The sequence below is a fragment of the Pristis pectinata genome, unplaced genomic scaffold, assembly GCF_009764475.1.
Source record: "Pristis pectinata isolate sPriPec2 unplaced genomic scaffold, sPriPec2.1.pri scaffold_94_arrow_ctg1, whole genome shotgun sequence".
Classification (NCBI taxonomy): domain Eukaryota; kingdom Metazoa; phylum Chordata; class Chondrichthyes; order Rhinopristiformes; family Pristidae; genus Pristis; species Pristis pectinata.
The window spans coordinates 99095-113813 of NW_026262578.1; the positions used below are offsets into that span (position 1 = coordinate 99095).

Here is a 14719-nt window from a genome sequence, read left to right on the forward strand (position 1 = left end):
CGGGGTTGCCTCCCTTACCAAGATGGCGGCAGACGCAGAGCCTGATGGGGAGAAAGGCCGAGGGCAGCCCCTGGCCGTGCCTCTACCAAGATGGCGGAGGGCGGGAAGCTTACAGAGCGCGTGTGCGCGCGACCGAACGGACGACGCGAGGCACCAAACCCCGTGAGGCGGGCGGCGGTCGGAGGGCGGGGGGAGCGGTGACGCGCGCGGCGATCGGAGGGCGCGGTGACGCGCGCGGCGGTTGGCGGGCGCGGGGAGCAGTGACGCGCACGGGGAGCGGAGACGCACACGGGGAGCGGAGACGCACGGGGAGCGGTGACATGCATGGGGAGCGGTGACACGCGGGGAGCGGTGACGCGCACGGGGAGCGGAGACGCACGGGGAGCGGTGATGCGCGCAGGGAGTGGTGACACGCGGGGAGCGGTGACGTGCGGGGAGCGAAGGGCGTGGGGAGCGGTGACGCGCGGGGAGTGGTGATGCGCGCGGGGAGCGGTGACGCGCACGGGGAGCGGAGACGCGCGGGGAGCGGTGACGCGCACGGGGAGCGGAGATGCGCGGGGAGCGGTGATGCGCGCGGGGAGCGGAGATGCGCGGGGAGCGGTGACGCGCGGGGAGCGAAGGGCGTGGGGAGCGGTGACGCGCGGGGGGCGGGGCGCGCGCGGGGTGCAGTGACGCGCGCGGGAGCGGTGACGCGCTGGGGCGGGCGCGCGCGGGGGGCGCGGGGGCGGGGAGCGGTGACGCCCGCGGGAGGCGGTGACGCGCGGGGGGGGGGGTGCGGGGGCGCGCGCGGGGAGCGCGGGATCTGATGACGCGGCGGCGGATTTCGAGGGCGGCGGCGGGAGGGAGCAGGTGAGGGGTCGGACGGCAGCTCGAATGAGGGGGAGGGAGGGGAGGGGCAGGGAGTGTGGGGGGTGAGTGAGGGGTGGAGGGGGTTGAGGGAAAGGGGAGGGAGGGGTATGGGGGAGGGGTGTGATGAAGGGGTGCGGGGAGGGGGATGGGGAGGGGTGTGAGGGAGTGAGTGTAGGGGGTGAGGGAGAAGGGCTGTGGGGAGGGGGTGAGGGAGGGGGAGAGGGAGGGGTGAGGGGTGGGAGGGGTGTGAGGGGGAGGGAGGGGGATGGGGAGGGGCGTGAGAAGGAGGGGGCAGGGGGAGGGGTGTGAGGGAGAAGGGGTGTGGGGAGGGGTGAGGGATGGGGAGGGGTGGGGGCGAGAGGGAGGGTGGGAGGGGGCAGGGGAGGTGTGAGGGAGGGGGGATTGGTGGGAGGGGTGGGGGGAGTGGGTGTGGGAGGGGTAGGGAGGTGGGTGGGTTTGAGGGAGGGGGGTGGGAGGGGCAAGGGGTGGATATGAGGGCGCGGGTGGGTATGAGGAAGGAGGGGGGGATGAGGGAGGGATGGGGGTGTGGGTTTGAGGGAGGGAAGAGGTGAGGGAGGGGGTGAGGAGGGGTCGGGTGTGAGCGAGGGGTGAGGACGAGTGAGGCGTTGGGGAGGAAGGAGTCGGGGGCGAGGGAGAGGTTAGGGTGTGAGAGGGAGGGAGGGTCGGAGGGGTGAAGGGTCGGGTGAGCGAAGGATTGGGGTGTGAAAGAGGGTTCGGGGTATGAGGGAGGGGTCCGTGTGTGGGGAAAGGAAGGGTTTGGGTGAGGAGGAGTGATTGGGGGTTGAGGAAGGGGATTGTGCTGTGAAGGGGGTTCAGGGTGTGAATTTGGAGTGTGAGGGAGGGATTGGGGTCAGAGAGGAGTGTCGGGAGGGGTTGCTTGGGAGAGACTGGGAGGGGCCGTGTGTGAGGGAGTGTGAAGGGGGTTTCAGGTTGTGGGGTGGGTCAAGGTGTAAAGGTGGGGTAGGGTGTGAGGGAAGGTTTGGGGTGTGAAGGAGGTTGGGGTGTGAAGATGAGAGAAAGTTAGAGGGAACTTGAGTGAGAACAAAGACATTCTGGAGGTCCATACATGAAAGAATTCAATCCCGGCTCTGCTTAACCAATTCAATCAAACTACAGGTCAGTTTGTCTCACTCCCCCCTCCTTGTTACTCTGTCTCCACGATTCATTACCTGGTTTTGATGTTCTGTTGCTCGTCTCCACGTGTCTTGTTGATCCTGTCTCCACCGTGTCGTTATCTGGCTTCGATGTGTTCGCACATTTTCTTGCATACCCTGTTGCAGACAATTTTCCAGCACTTAGCCCAAAGATCAGGCAGTATACTGTAGTTCTCCCCAGTCAGCACAAGCTAATGTTTTAAAACATGTTACAATATGTACATTTTTACATTACATATATCCTCTCTTTGATCTTCATATATTGATATCAGGATCATTCTAACTTGGTGTTGGTTTATTATTCTCACTTGTGCCGAGGTACAGTGAAAAACGTGTCTTGCATACCGATTGTACAGTCATTCATTACACAGTGCAGTTACATTGAGTTAGTACAGAGTGCATTGAGGTAGTACAGGTAAAAACAATAACTGTACAGAGTAAAGTGTCACAGCTACAGAGAAAGTGCAGTGCAATAAGGTGCAAGGTCACAACAAGGTAGCTCGTGAGGTCAGGGTCCATCTCACAGCGGGATAGAAGCTGTCCTTGAGCCTGGTGGTATGTGCCCTCAGGCTCCTGTATCTTCTACCCGATGGAAGAGGAGAGAAGAGAGAATGTCCCGGGTGGGTGGGGTCTTTGATTATGTGGTTGAGGTCTACAAAATTTCTATTTCCCATCATTGTACATACAGGTTTCGATGCATATAACATACAAAGATTACCATAATGGCACACAAACAAAAGCTTTTCACTGTATCTCGGTACGGGTGACAATAATAAAACTAACAGCAATGATACAAATTGAACAATTACCAAGTGGCAGATACGTCAGGGACATTTAAGAGACTCTTAGATGGCCACATGAATGATAGAGAAATGGGGGGCTATGTGGGAGGGAAGGGTTAGATAGATCTTCGAGCAGGATAAAATGTCGGCACAACATTGTGGGCCGAAGGGCCTGTGCTGTGCTGTATGTTCTATGCACTCTAATGAGAAAGTTAAATTAGCTGGGTGGAATTATGTTGTGTGAGCCTATATACTGAAACGTTTGTCCACGCGCAAGACATTACACCAACATCGTTCCACTGGTGTCTTACTAACTGTCTCGCCTTCCCAATCCGAGCTCACACAAGCGCATTGTTTCCCATTAGTCTAGACCCAAGTTTCATTACCATGGACTCTGCCAGACACATCCCAAACAATGTTGTAGGCGACAGGGCTCTGGGCTTGGTGGCATTAATGGGCATACCCACCTATAAGGCCATCATTGGCAATGGTTAGTTTGTGCTGTGGTGTTAGTGCCACATCTTATCCAGTCTTGCTTTACCTTAGGTGTTATCCCAAAATCACAAACCATCCGCCTTGTCCTTTTTTTTAGTACTTCAGCTTGGAACCATAAAGCATTCACATCCTATTGAAGTTGCTTGATTATTGGAAGCCAAATACCTTGCTGACTTTTTGGTATATCGGGTATCATTCCCGAAATTGTTGGGAGTTAGATTATTCTCTAACGCCAATATTAATTGCTCTAACTTGTGTATTGCCATGCTAGACATTGCAAATCAATGCTGGTATTGGTGCCCAGCTCTTTTGTAATAAATATCGTTGCCATATAGTTGCATTCACATTTGCCCACAGATACCACATTCCTTGCCAGTTCTGATAACCTTCTTAACTCGTGCTCAACTTTATAACCCCTGAGTTGGTTTCTCCCAATTCCCCCCCCCCCCCCCCCCCCCATCAGGAGGAGGCCATCTGGCCCGTCGAACCTGCTCCGCCATGCAATAAGATCATGGCTGGTCTGGCCGTGGACTCAGATCCACCTACCTGCCTTTTCCCCCGTAACCCTTAATTTCCGTATTATGCAAAAATCTGTCTGTGTCTTAAATATATTTAATGAGGTAGCCTCTACTGCTTCCCTGGGCAGAGAATTCCACAGATTCTCTGGGAAAAGCAGTTCCTTCTCATCTCTGTCCTAAATCTGCTCCCCCAAATCCTGAAGCTGTGTCCCCTAGTTCTAGTCTCACCTACCAGTGGAAGCAACTTTCCTGCCTCTATCTATCCCTTCCATAATTTCATATAAGATCCCCTCTCATTTTCTGTCCTCTTCAATTGCCCTCTATCACTGACCAATAATTGCTCCCAAGAATTCCACTTCAGTACTTTCTATGTGAACTTCCTTCAGATTACGCTTAACCCCCAATGAGCCCCAACTTCCCTGTGCGTTCCTCTGAAGTACATCTCTGCAGCTAAAGGTTGCCCACGTTCGGGCTTCCAACTTCTCAGCTCATCTCTGATGAAAGCTGGAGGGACTGTTGTGTGGAATCCCTGGGATGAACTAAGTCCACGTGTTCTGCTGCTGCTGGAAGGTAAAAGCAAATCTGTACCGACACTCCTCCGCCGACCATCTGAATGTTGTTTCAACAAAGATATGGAGACTGCAGCCGCCGTTGGGGCACCCACTATCATCATCTTATTTGGTTCTCTGTCGTCAATGGTCAGTGTCCACGAGCCATCCAACTTCTGAGGTGGCTATGTTGGTGAATTTCTTCTTGATGCTACTCTCCTCAGGAGCCCTTGTGGAACAAGGGCTTCCATTACCCTCTCTACCTCCCTGACTTGTTTCAGAAGGGAAGCCCTACTGTTTCTGGGCCTGGGGTTAATAGGTCCACGTCCATCACGGAAACCAGCCTTCCCTCCGTGGACTCTTCTCACGGCTGGCATGATCAAAGACCCCTCCCACCCCAGACGTTCTCCCCACTCCCACCGGGCCGAGATACAAAAGCTTGAAAACACGCACCACCAGGCTCAAGGACAGCTTCTATCCCGCTGTTATAAGACTCTTGAACGGTCCTCTTGTACTAAAGGTGAACGCTTGACCTCACGATCTACCTCGTCGTGGCCCTTGCACCTTGTCTGCCCTGCACCACACTTTCTTTCTTTTACAATATTTTTATTGATTCCACATTAAGAATACAGAGTACATGAAGCAGAAAAGAGATAAGATAGTACTAAATACATTGTATTGAATCATACTTAAAATCACAATACCCCATAATGCTAATCAAAAATGATAATTAATAATGATTAAATTGGAATAATTTTATTATTAAAAAAATCTAAACCCACTACCAAGACCAAAGCTGTTTGGTGAAAAAAGAAAGACAGAGAAATCCTTATCACATAATGATATTAGTCAATATCTGTACTTTAACCACCAAATCAAAGGTTTTTGAAAATAGTTAGAAAAAAGGTCCCCACAATGTTTGAAAATCTAGCTTAGATTCAGAAATTGAACAACGGATCTTCTCTAAATTTAGGTATGACATAACATCACGTAACCATTGAACATGAGCAGGCAGAGTAATTTCCTTCCATTTAAGCAACACAGCCCTCTTGGCTATAAGAGAAATAAAGGCCAATATATGTAGATCAGAAGTCTCCACAAAGTTATGCCTTTTTCTCCAACAATTCCAAATAATGCAGTCACAGGATTAGGCACACTTTCTCTATAACTGTAAGTATAACACTATATTCTGTTATTGCTTCTCCCTGGTACTACCTCAAAGTACTTATGTTCTGAAATGAGCTGTATGAATAACATCCGAAACAAAAGTTTTTCACTGCACCTCGGTACACGTGACAACAATAAACTAATACCATCTAGCATCACCTCCCCCTCAATTCTTCCACGTCTCCTGTGGTCTTGAGTTATAATTGTGTTATACTACAGATCTGGTCTTGGTTTGCACCCAAAGGTGCCAGCACTCAGCTCCTGAGGTTAACTACATCATCTTACTAACGATATCAACCACTTCAATTGAAGTCTGCTCCCAGAACACTATTCTCCCTCCCACCAACAGCATTAAAATACACTCCCACTCTTGTTCTCAGTTTCCTCAATTTATAGGAATCAGTTTAGACATTTTCCCTGTCTGGGCACGTCCTGTAAATCCTCCAAGTGCATCCCTTTACCACCCCATTGCCCCCCCCCCCCCCCCCCACCAATTCCCATTTATGCCACACCTTCTTTCCCGGTTCAAAACAGTCCTCGAGCTTCCTGCGTCAAGAGGCATTCTTGTCAGGCGGCCTCCGACCCAACCCTTGATACGCGGTCCTCCAAACTGATCCCAAAAGTGGGCAAGTGGCCTTCACTGAGGCCTGTCCCTTGTCAGCACAGACTCCCCTCCTGTGCTGTCCTCTCCATCTTGGACTTCTTCCGCTGGTTCGCCGTGGGTCGGTGCCGAGGCCTGCACTTCCGACGCTGGGTTCGTTTTTCCTCGACCTCGTCTGCACTCTGTCCGTGCTTTGCAGTCCTTAGTGAAGTGTCTAGGTTTCCTGCAGTTAAAACACCTACCCTGTCCCTGTAGTTTCTGTTCCCATTCTTCTGCTGTTCCCTCATTTCTCCACACTATTGCTGAAACTTTAGCCCCTCGTTTCTTCGATTTCTCTTTCTCCCAGACTCTCATCATTTGCCCCAACACCCCTACCTCCCCATGGCCATTGTCCCATGGATTGCACAAAAAAACATGCCTTCCAGTTATCCCTATCATTTTCTGCTTCTTGCAGTTAATTTCTCGTTTTCCTCCAACACAGCCCGTGCCCTTCAATTACGGCAAAGGTTACGGCACGATGGTACTTGCCTTTTATCACAAGCCTGCTGGGGAATGTGCACTGGGGTGTTACAGTCTAAGCCCCATAGCTCTTTACCTGACCCTTCTGCACCTTGGTTCAGAGGATCCTTTCCCACAGTAACCCACTCTGTTCCCACTTTTCACTAAAACTTTTCCCTTTATTGCCGTGACTCTGATACTCATCGTTCGTTAACCCAGCCGTTTGTGTCTTCAATACAACTCTCAATAAGCCAGGTCCTGCCACGGTCGCCAATTTTTTTATTCCAAAATAAACTTTATTCATCATAAAAAACAAACTATATACAACGATAAAACAGTGCAAACCTTTATATTCGTGTACGGATCAATCATTGGTGTTACCTTTTTATATAAAGAACAGCACCGATGCCACTCGTGTGGCTCCCTGGGGTGCTACCCCAATCCTGTATTTACAATATTTAGGGGGCTTTCTCGCCTGACCCTGACACTCCCTCTCCAGTGGCAGAAGAACCGCCAATTACCGTAACAGGTCACAATATTACTTAATCTGTAATTAAAGTTCAGAGTCACGTCAATTTACCCACTTACCTGAGTCTCCTAGCTTACAATCGCTTACAAGGTTAAAAATATCTTGCCCAAACGTGGATGGCCAATCTGTGTGTTCAGGTACTTCAAGAGTGCACGGGTTTGAACTTGACTGGAGCTCCTTCCTCAGACTGAGATTGTCCTGCTGCCTTTTATTCAGTGAGAACAAAGGCATTCTCTTGCTTCACACACTAAATAATTTAACCGAGCCTCTGCTTGACAAATTCAATCAAACTCCACATCATTGTCTCACTCTGTTTGTTCTCCTTCCTCTGTCTCCACCATGTCGTTATCTGGCTTCGATGTCCTGTTGCTATTCCACACCTTTTCTTGCATACCCTGTTGCAGACGACGTCCCAGCGCTGAAGGCAAAGATCAGGCAGCATACTGTAGTTCTCCCCAGTCACCACAAGCGATCTTATTTTAGGAAATATGTTAACAATTAAGAGTTATAGATCAGATCGTATTAATTTTGATATTACAGCAGCCAGCCGGAAGAGAGAGGATTGGGGGTGGGGAGTGTGCGAGGAGCAGGATGTTGGGGGGTGGGCATATGAGCTCAGGAGGGGGGTGGGTTTGGAAGGTGAGGGAGGGCTCGGGAGACTGAGGCACGGGGGCGGTCTGCAGGGTGGCAAAGAGTAGGAGGGAGAATCTGGTAATGGGGGAAGGGCTGGGGTGGATTTGGGGAGTGATGTGGAGGTCAGGTTGAGGAAGGGAGAGGGCAGCTCTGGGCATGTTGTGAAGGCAGCATGGAGAGGAGGCAATGGAGCAAGCAATTAGAGTCATGTAGCATGGAAACAGGCCCTTCGGCCCGACTTTTCCATGCCAACTGTCTTGCCCATTGAGCTATTCCTATCTGCCCGTGTTTGGCCCGTAGCCCTCTAAACCCCTCCTATCCATGTACTTATCAAGGCGGCTTTTAAATGTCACTAACGTGCCCGCCTCAACCATCATTTCTGGCAGCTCGTTCCAACTACGCACCACCCTTTGCCACCAATTGCCACCAATTAGGAGGGCAATTCAAGAGGATTTGAGTGGAGATGTCTTGCTCCAAGTATTCAGGGCCCTGGTGAGACTGCACCGTGAACATCGCCTCTCCTCTCCTGCCCCAATCCCCATCACCCTTGGTGCCCCCCCCCCCCCCCCCCCCCCAGAGTCCCATCCATCCCAGCCTTGAATATATTTGGTGATGGCCTCTACAGCTCTCGGGAGGGGGGGGAGAGAATTCCTAAAGTTCCCTGCCCGCGCGCAGAGCAAATTCCTCCCCGTTACCTTCTTAACCGGACAGCCCCTCATCCTGAGACCGTGCCCCACCCCACACACCCTCCCTCGGTTCTGGATTCCCCCTCACCAGGGACACCCTCTCAGCACGTCTCCCGTCAAGCCCCCTCCCCCCTCCTCGGGATCTCACACCTTTCAATAAAACTGCCTCTCATTCCCCTAAACCCCAATGAGTACGGGCCCAGCCTGCTCAATCATTCCCCATGGGGCATTACATCTGTGGATTCCCAGTCTGTTGGGATCATCCAGAACCTTGGGAATTTTAGAAGGTCACAGCCTATGAATCTACATCCCTGCACTTCTGCTCAGGGTGCAGGCTGTGAGGTGTCTGGGACCTGTCAGCCTTTCATCTGCAGAGTATTGAGTGATGGTTACAAGTTATTCCCAACTTTTGCTTTCTCTACCCACGTGCTTTCAGTGACTTCCGCCACGATTCAAGTGCATTGCTTGCCATTCCCTTTTCGCTTACTGTGTTACTTATTCCATAGTCCTACTTATGGAAGCACAGAAGGAGACCATTTGGTCCACCAGATCCATGCCATCCCCCGTCAGAGCAATCCATTCACCTCCTCCGTATTTCCCTGTACCCCAGCAACTTATTCTCTTTCACATGTCCAGCTCCTCCTTGGTTTGTTTCCATGCACTAGAGGCAATTTACGGTGCCTGGTTACTCACATGAAGGGTCACAGAGCACAGCCCTTCAGCCCAACTCGTCCATGCTGACCAAGGTGCCTGCATCAGCAGGTCCAATTTGCCTGCATTTGGCCCACATCCCTCTACACCTTTCCCATCCATGAATCTGTCCAAATGTCTTTTAAAAGCTGTAATTGTACCTGCCTCTACCACTTCCTCTGGCAGCTCGTTCCATATACCCGCCACCCTCTGTATGGAAATACTTGCCCCCTCAGGTCCCCTTTAAATCTTTCCCCTCTCACCTTAAACCTGTGCCTTCTGATTTTAGACTTCCCGCCCTCGGGGAAAAGACTGTGGTCATCAACCTTATCGATGCCCCTCATGATTTCATGAACCTCTATAAGGTCACTCCTCAACCTCCAGGGAAAACAGTTCCAGTCTGTCCCTGTAATTCCAGCCCTCCAGTCCTGGTAACATGTACAAGGACAGACCAGAGGATGAAGAAACAAGGCTGGGCTGGTGAGAGAGAGGAAACACAGCAGATGCTGGTAATACTCAGTGGGTCAGGTAGCATCTGGAGAGAATTTCATGTGGATAGCCACACTGAACAGGAATGAGTTCGGGGACCTCGGGGAAGGGCGGAGGGGGGTGGTGGGGGAGAAGCAAGTCTGCATTGTAGGCGGTGTGAACTGATCCCCCTCTCATTCAGCCGTGCAGCGGTCAGGAGGATGGACTGGTTCCACTGCAACAAGTGCTATCAGAAGCCAACGGACACCGTCGGCTTCAGCATCTCCAGCTGCCAGCACATCCTCTGCCACCGGTGCATCGGGCGAGGTAAGGGCGGCTAAAGGGGCTCGCTGGCTGCCTCGGGGTACAGGCGTAACGGTGGGTGAGGGGGGTTCCAGTCTTCGCGTGGACCGGGGTGGAGGAAGGTCACGGTTTTCAGAACCAAGGAGCCAACTAAGGAATGATCCACCTCAGACTGAATGTTGCTATAAAGGTGCATCGCGGGAGATTGAATTAATCATCATAGAAGAGTAAAGTTGCATTGGGGAAGAGTAATCATAACAAAGGAATGGACTCTAGTGCTGGGAAAGAGTGATCATAATGAAAGAGTGGCATATTGGAATGGTTTATTATTCTCACATATACTTAGGTATAGTGAAAAACGTCTTCCATGCTGTTCATACAGATCAATTCTTTACACAGTGCATTGAGGTAGTACAAGGTGAAACAATACAGAATGCAGAATAAACTTGCAGTTACATAGGAAGTGCAGTGTAGGCAGACAATAAGGTGCAAGGTCATAATGAGGTAGATTGCGAGGTCAGGAGTCCGTCTTATCATACTACGGGACCATTCAATAGTCTTAAAACGGGGATAAGAAGCTGTCCTTGAGCCTGGTGGTACGTGCTTTCAGGCTTTTGTATCTTCTGCCTGATGGGGGAGGGGAGAAGAGAGAATGTCCAGGGTGGGTGGGAGCTTTGATTATGCTGGCTGCTTCATCAAGGCAGCGAGAAGTGTAGACAAGAGTCCACGGAGGTGAGACTGGTTTATGTGATGTGCTGAGTTGTGCCCACAACCCTCTGCAGTTTCTTGCGGTCCCAGGCAGAGCAGTTACCATTCCAAGCTGTGATGCATCTGGATAGAATGTTTTCTATGGTGCATTGATAAAAACTGGTGAGAGTCAAAGGGGACCTACAAAATTTCTTTAGCCTCCTGAGGAAGTAGAGGCGCTGGTGAGCTTTCTTGGCCGTGGCGTCTACGTAGTTGGATCAGAACAGGCTATTGGTGATGTTTGTTCCTAGGAACTTGAAGCTCTCAACATCAGCACCATTGATGTAGACAGGAGCATGTGCACCACCCCCTTTCCTGAAGTCAGCGACCAGCTCTTTTGTTTTGCTAACATAGAATATCACAGCACAGTACAGGCCCTTCGGCCCACGATGTTGTGACGACATTTTATCCTGCTGTAAGGTCAATCTAACCCTTCCCTCCCACAAAGCCCTCCATTTTTCTATCATTCATGTGGCTACCTAAGAGTCTGTTAAATGCCCCTAATGTATCTGCCCCCACCACCTCTGCCGGCAGTGTGTTCCACGGACCCACCACTCTCTGTGTAAAAAAACTTACCCCTGACATCCCCCTTATACCTTCCTCCAATCACCTTAAAATGATGTCCCATCGTGTTAGCCATTGTCGCCCTGGGAAAAAGTCTCTGACTGTCCACTCGATCTATGCCTCTTATCATCTTGTACACCTTAATCAAGTCACTTCTCATCCTCCTTCTCTCCAAAGAGAAAAGCCCCAGCTCGCTCAACCTATCCTGACAAGACATGTTCTCCAATCCAGGCAGCATCCTGGTAAATCTCCTCTGCACTCTCTCTAAAGCTTCCACATCCTTCCTATAGGCGACCAGAACTGAACACAATACTCCAAGTGTGGTCTAACCAGAGTTTTCTACAGCATTGAGGGAAAGGTGGTTGTCATGACACCATGCCACTAAGCTCTCAATCTCCTTCCTGTACTCTGACCCATCGTTATTTGAGATACGGCCCACTACAGTGGTGTCATCTTCAACCTTGTAGATGGACTTAGAGCAGAACCTGGCCACATAGTCATGAGTGTATGGGGAGTAGAGTAGGGGCCGAGGACACAGCCTTGTGGGGTGCCAGTGGGAAGAATAATCACAATGAAAGAATGGGATATAACATCAGAGGAGAATAATAAGTAAAGAATGGCATTAGCACTGGGGAAGAGCAGGACATAAAGCTCGAGGGTGACTTAATGAAGTATAATACTGGGCCCAATATTAGTCAATGAAGTTAAAGATTTATTCCACATTCACCCCACCATGGTCACCCTCTGCTCAGCAAGTCCACCACTGATCCTACTGTCCTTGCAAAGTGCGACTCCACCTTCAGTCCCCAATCGTCGTGGTGGTGGCTATCCCTCGAGGTCGAGGATGATGGTCTTCATTCCGTTGATCTATTTATGGGCTCTCAAGTGGCTTGAGAAGTAGCCCACAGAGCGAAGACACCTGTGCGTGTATTTGTTTAACGTGTACTTGATGTTGCACTGCAAGTCAACCAACTGATTCGAATGGCATAGAAACCACGACGATTGGAGCTGATGGATTTGATGCAGCCTTCATTCGCCTTCACAGCCGTTGAATTCGAAATAACTTCGTCCGCCTGTTCCACCGTTGAGGTCTTGGTTGGATTGTTCTTTGTCAGTCCCCAGTAGCTGCTCTCTGATCTGGTTTCCAGCCCTGGTCCAGGACTGGAACAGCTCATCAGTGACATTCCTGGTGAGCTCGATGGCAGCAAGCTATCTCCATTTCATCTACCCTACCCTTCTAACCTGTTTGGCAGACTGCATCACACCACCCTGCACACCTCCCCAATACCTCTTCCATTGTCCAGCTGAGTGCAGCATCTCTTGCTTGGCCCCATTCATCCTCAGTGAATTGTGGATGGAGGCTCACCTCCATTCCTACACCGTCACTGCTCTGTGGGTCTATCCATGTCCCTCTTCTGCCTCTGATCTACTGCTGCCCCTCGAGTGATTTCATGGAATCACACAGCATGGAAACAGGCCATTTTGCCCATCCTGTCAGTGCTAGCCATGGTGTCTATACCAATTCCATTTTCTAGCATTTGGCCTCTGCCTTGGTGATTCAAGTCCTCAGTGCTGTTAGGATCTCTGCCTTCAGTGTCCCCTCAGGCAGTGCCTTCCAGATGGCAGCCATCCTCTGGGTGAAAAATATTCTTCCTCCTTGTCACAGGTAGACAGGGTTGTAAAGAAGGCATTTGGCATCCTGGCATTCATAAATCAAAGTATTGAGTACAGGAGTTGGGATGTTAGGGTGAGGTTGTATGAGACATTGGTGTGACCAAATTTGGAGTATTGTGTGCAGTTCCGATCATCTAACTATAGGTGACCAAAGTATTGAGTACAGGAGTTGGGATGTTATGGTGAGGTTGTATGAGACACTGGTGAGGCCAAATTTGGAGTATTGTGTGCAGTTCTGGTCACCTAACTATAGGAAGGATATCAGTAAGATTGAAGGAGTGCGGAGAAGATTTACTAGAATGTTGCCGGGTCTTCAGGAGTTGAGTTACAGCGAAAGATTGAACAGGTTAGGACTTTATTCCTTGGAGCATAGAAGAATGAGGGGAGATTTGATAGAGGTTTACAAAATTATTAGGGGTATAGACAGAGTAAATGCGAGTAGGCTCTTTCCACCTAGATTAGGAGAGATAAGTACGAGAGGACATAGCTTTAGGGTGAAAGGGGAAAGGTTTAGGGGGAACATCAGGGGGAACTTCTTCACTCAGAGAGTGGTGGGAGTGTGGAACGGGCTGCCATCTGACGTGGTAAATGCGGGCTTACTCTTAAGTTTTAAGAATAAATTGGATAGACATATGGACGGGAGAGGTCTAGAGCGTTATGGACCGGGTGCAGGTCAATGAGACTAGCGGAATAAAGTTTCGGCACATACTAGAAGGGCCGAATGGCCTGCTTTCTGTGCTGTAGTGTTCTGTGGTTCTAATCCCCTCCAAACTTCCTATCCCTTACCGTAAACTTATGCCCTCTAGTTCTTATCTCCTATGGGGAGAAGTCTGTTCTGTCTATACCTCTCTTAGTTTTATGCACCTTAATCACTTACTCCCTCTGCCTCTTCCTTGACAAACCTGACCTGAGAAGTCCCTTCTAACTAAAAAGCTCCATGCTAGGAGGCACCCTGATGAACATCCTCTGCAGTGCAATCATGTCCTTCTGTTGTGCCAAAGCTAAGCAGAATTGTTCGCAGATCCAATAGAAATAAGCCTTGCACATGCAATGCTGCATACAACATGCTTTATTGCCAAGTTACAACAAGTGGTACTTATCTCGGAAGCATGCCTGAGCCCGTTTGACTGCAGCACCCCGTTCCAGTCGGTCCACAGCGTCGGTTGCGACCTAACCTGTGGTGAGCCCAAATCCAAGAGACCTCACCAGCAGTGTGCTCACTCTTATATACCCTGGTCACTTCTCTCCGGCCCCCCCCCCCCCCACCTGGGTCGATCCTTTGTCCAGGTCGACCCATCAAGTGACCATTGCCTCGGGCACTGCAGGCTCATGTCTGCAGAGACAATACCTTGGTTACCTAGCACCCAGGTCATCTTTCCCCCGCGCACACGCATTTGATCCCAGCAATTGTTCCTTGTGCTCCCTGGCCGACATTTCAGGATTCTTACTACACCTTCCTATAGTATGGTGACCAGAACTGTACACGGTGCTTCATCTGGGGCTGAACCAATGTCTTATATAGTTGTACCATAATCTCCTTGCTCTTATACGCTATGCCCCATATATCTTCATAATCACTCTTTCTACCTGTGCTGTCACCTTCAGGGATCCCTGGATTTCTACGCCCTGTCTGTGTGCGTTTCCTCCGGGTGCTCCGGTTTTCTCCCACATTCCAAAGACGTACGGGTTAGGAAGTTGCGGGCGTGCTATGTTGGCGCCGGAAGCGTGGCGACACTTGCGGGCTGCCCCCAGAACACTCTACGCAAAGATGCATTTCACTGTGTGTTTCAAT

The 14719-nt window shown here is 50.5% G+C and overlaps 1 protein-coding gene across 5 annotated transcripts in view; it reads left to right on the forward strand.

The window, feature by feature from the left end:
* The first annotated feature begins 787 nt into the window (after positions 1 to 787).
* The window catches only part of LOC127567290 (RING finger protein 212B-like), a 69951-nt gene continuing 56019 nt past the window's right edge, over positions 788 to 14719 (forward strand). For 3 of the 5 annotated variants that reach the window (XM_052009980.1, XM_052009981.1, XM_052009983.1), the window contains exons 1-2: positions 788 to 849; positions 9842 to 9966. In XM_052009980.1, the coding sequence (XP_051865940.1) occupies positions 806 to 849; positions 9842 to 9966 (169 nt within the window). In that variant the 5' untranslated portion in view covers positions 788 to 805. Of the gene's footprint in view, positions 850 to 1831; positions 1987 to 9841; positions 9967 to 14719 lie in introns of those variants that run through there. The other 2 variants (XM_052009982.1, XM_052009984.1) reach the window with 2 other exon arrangements.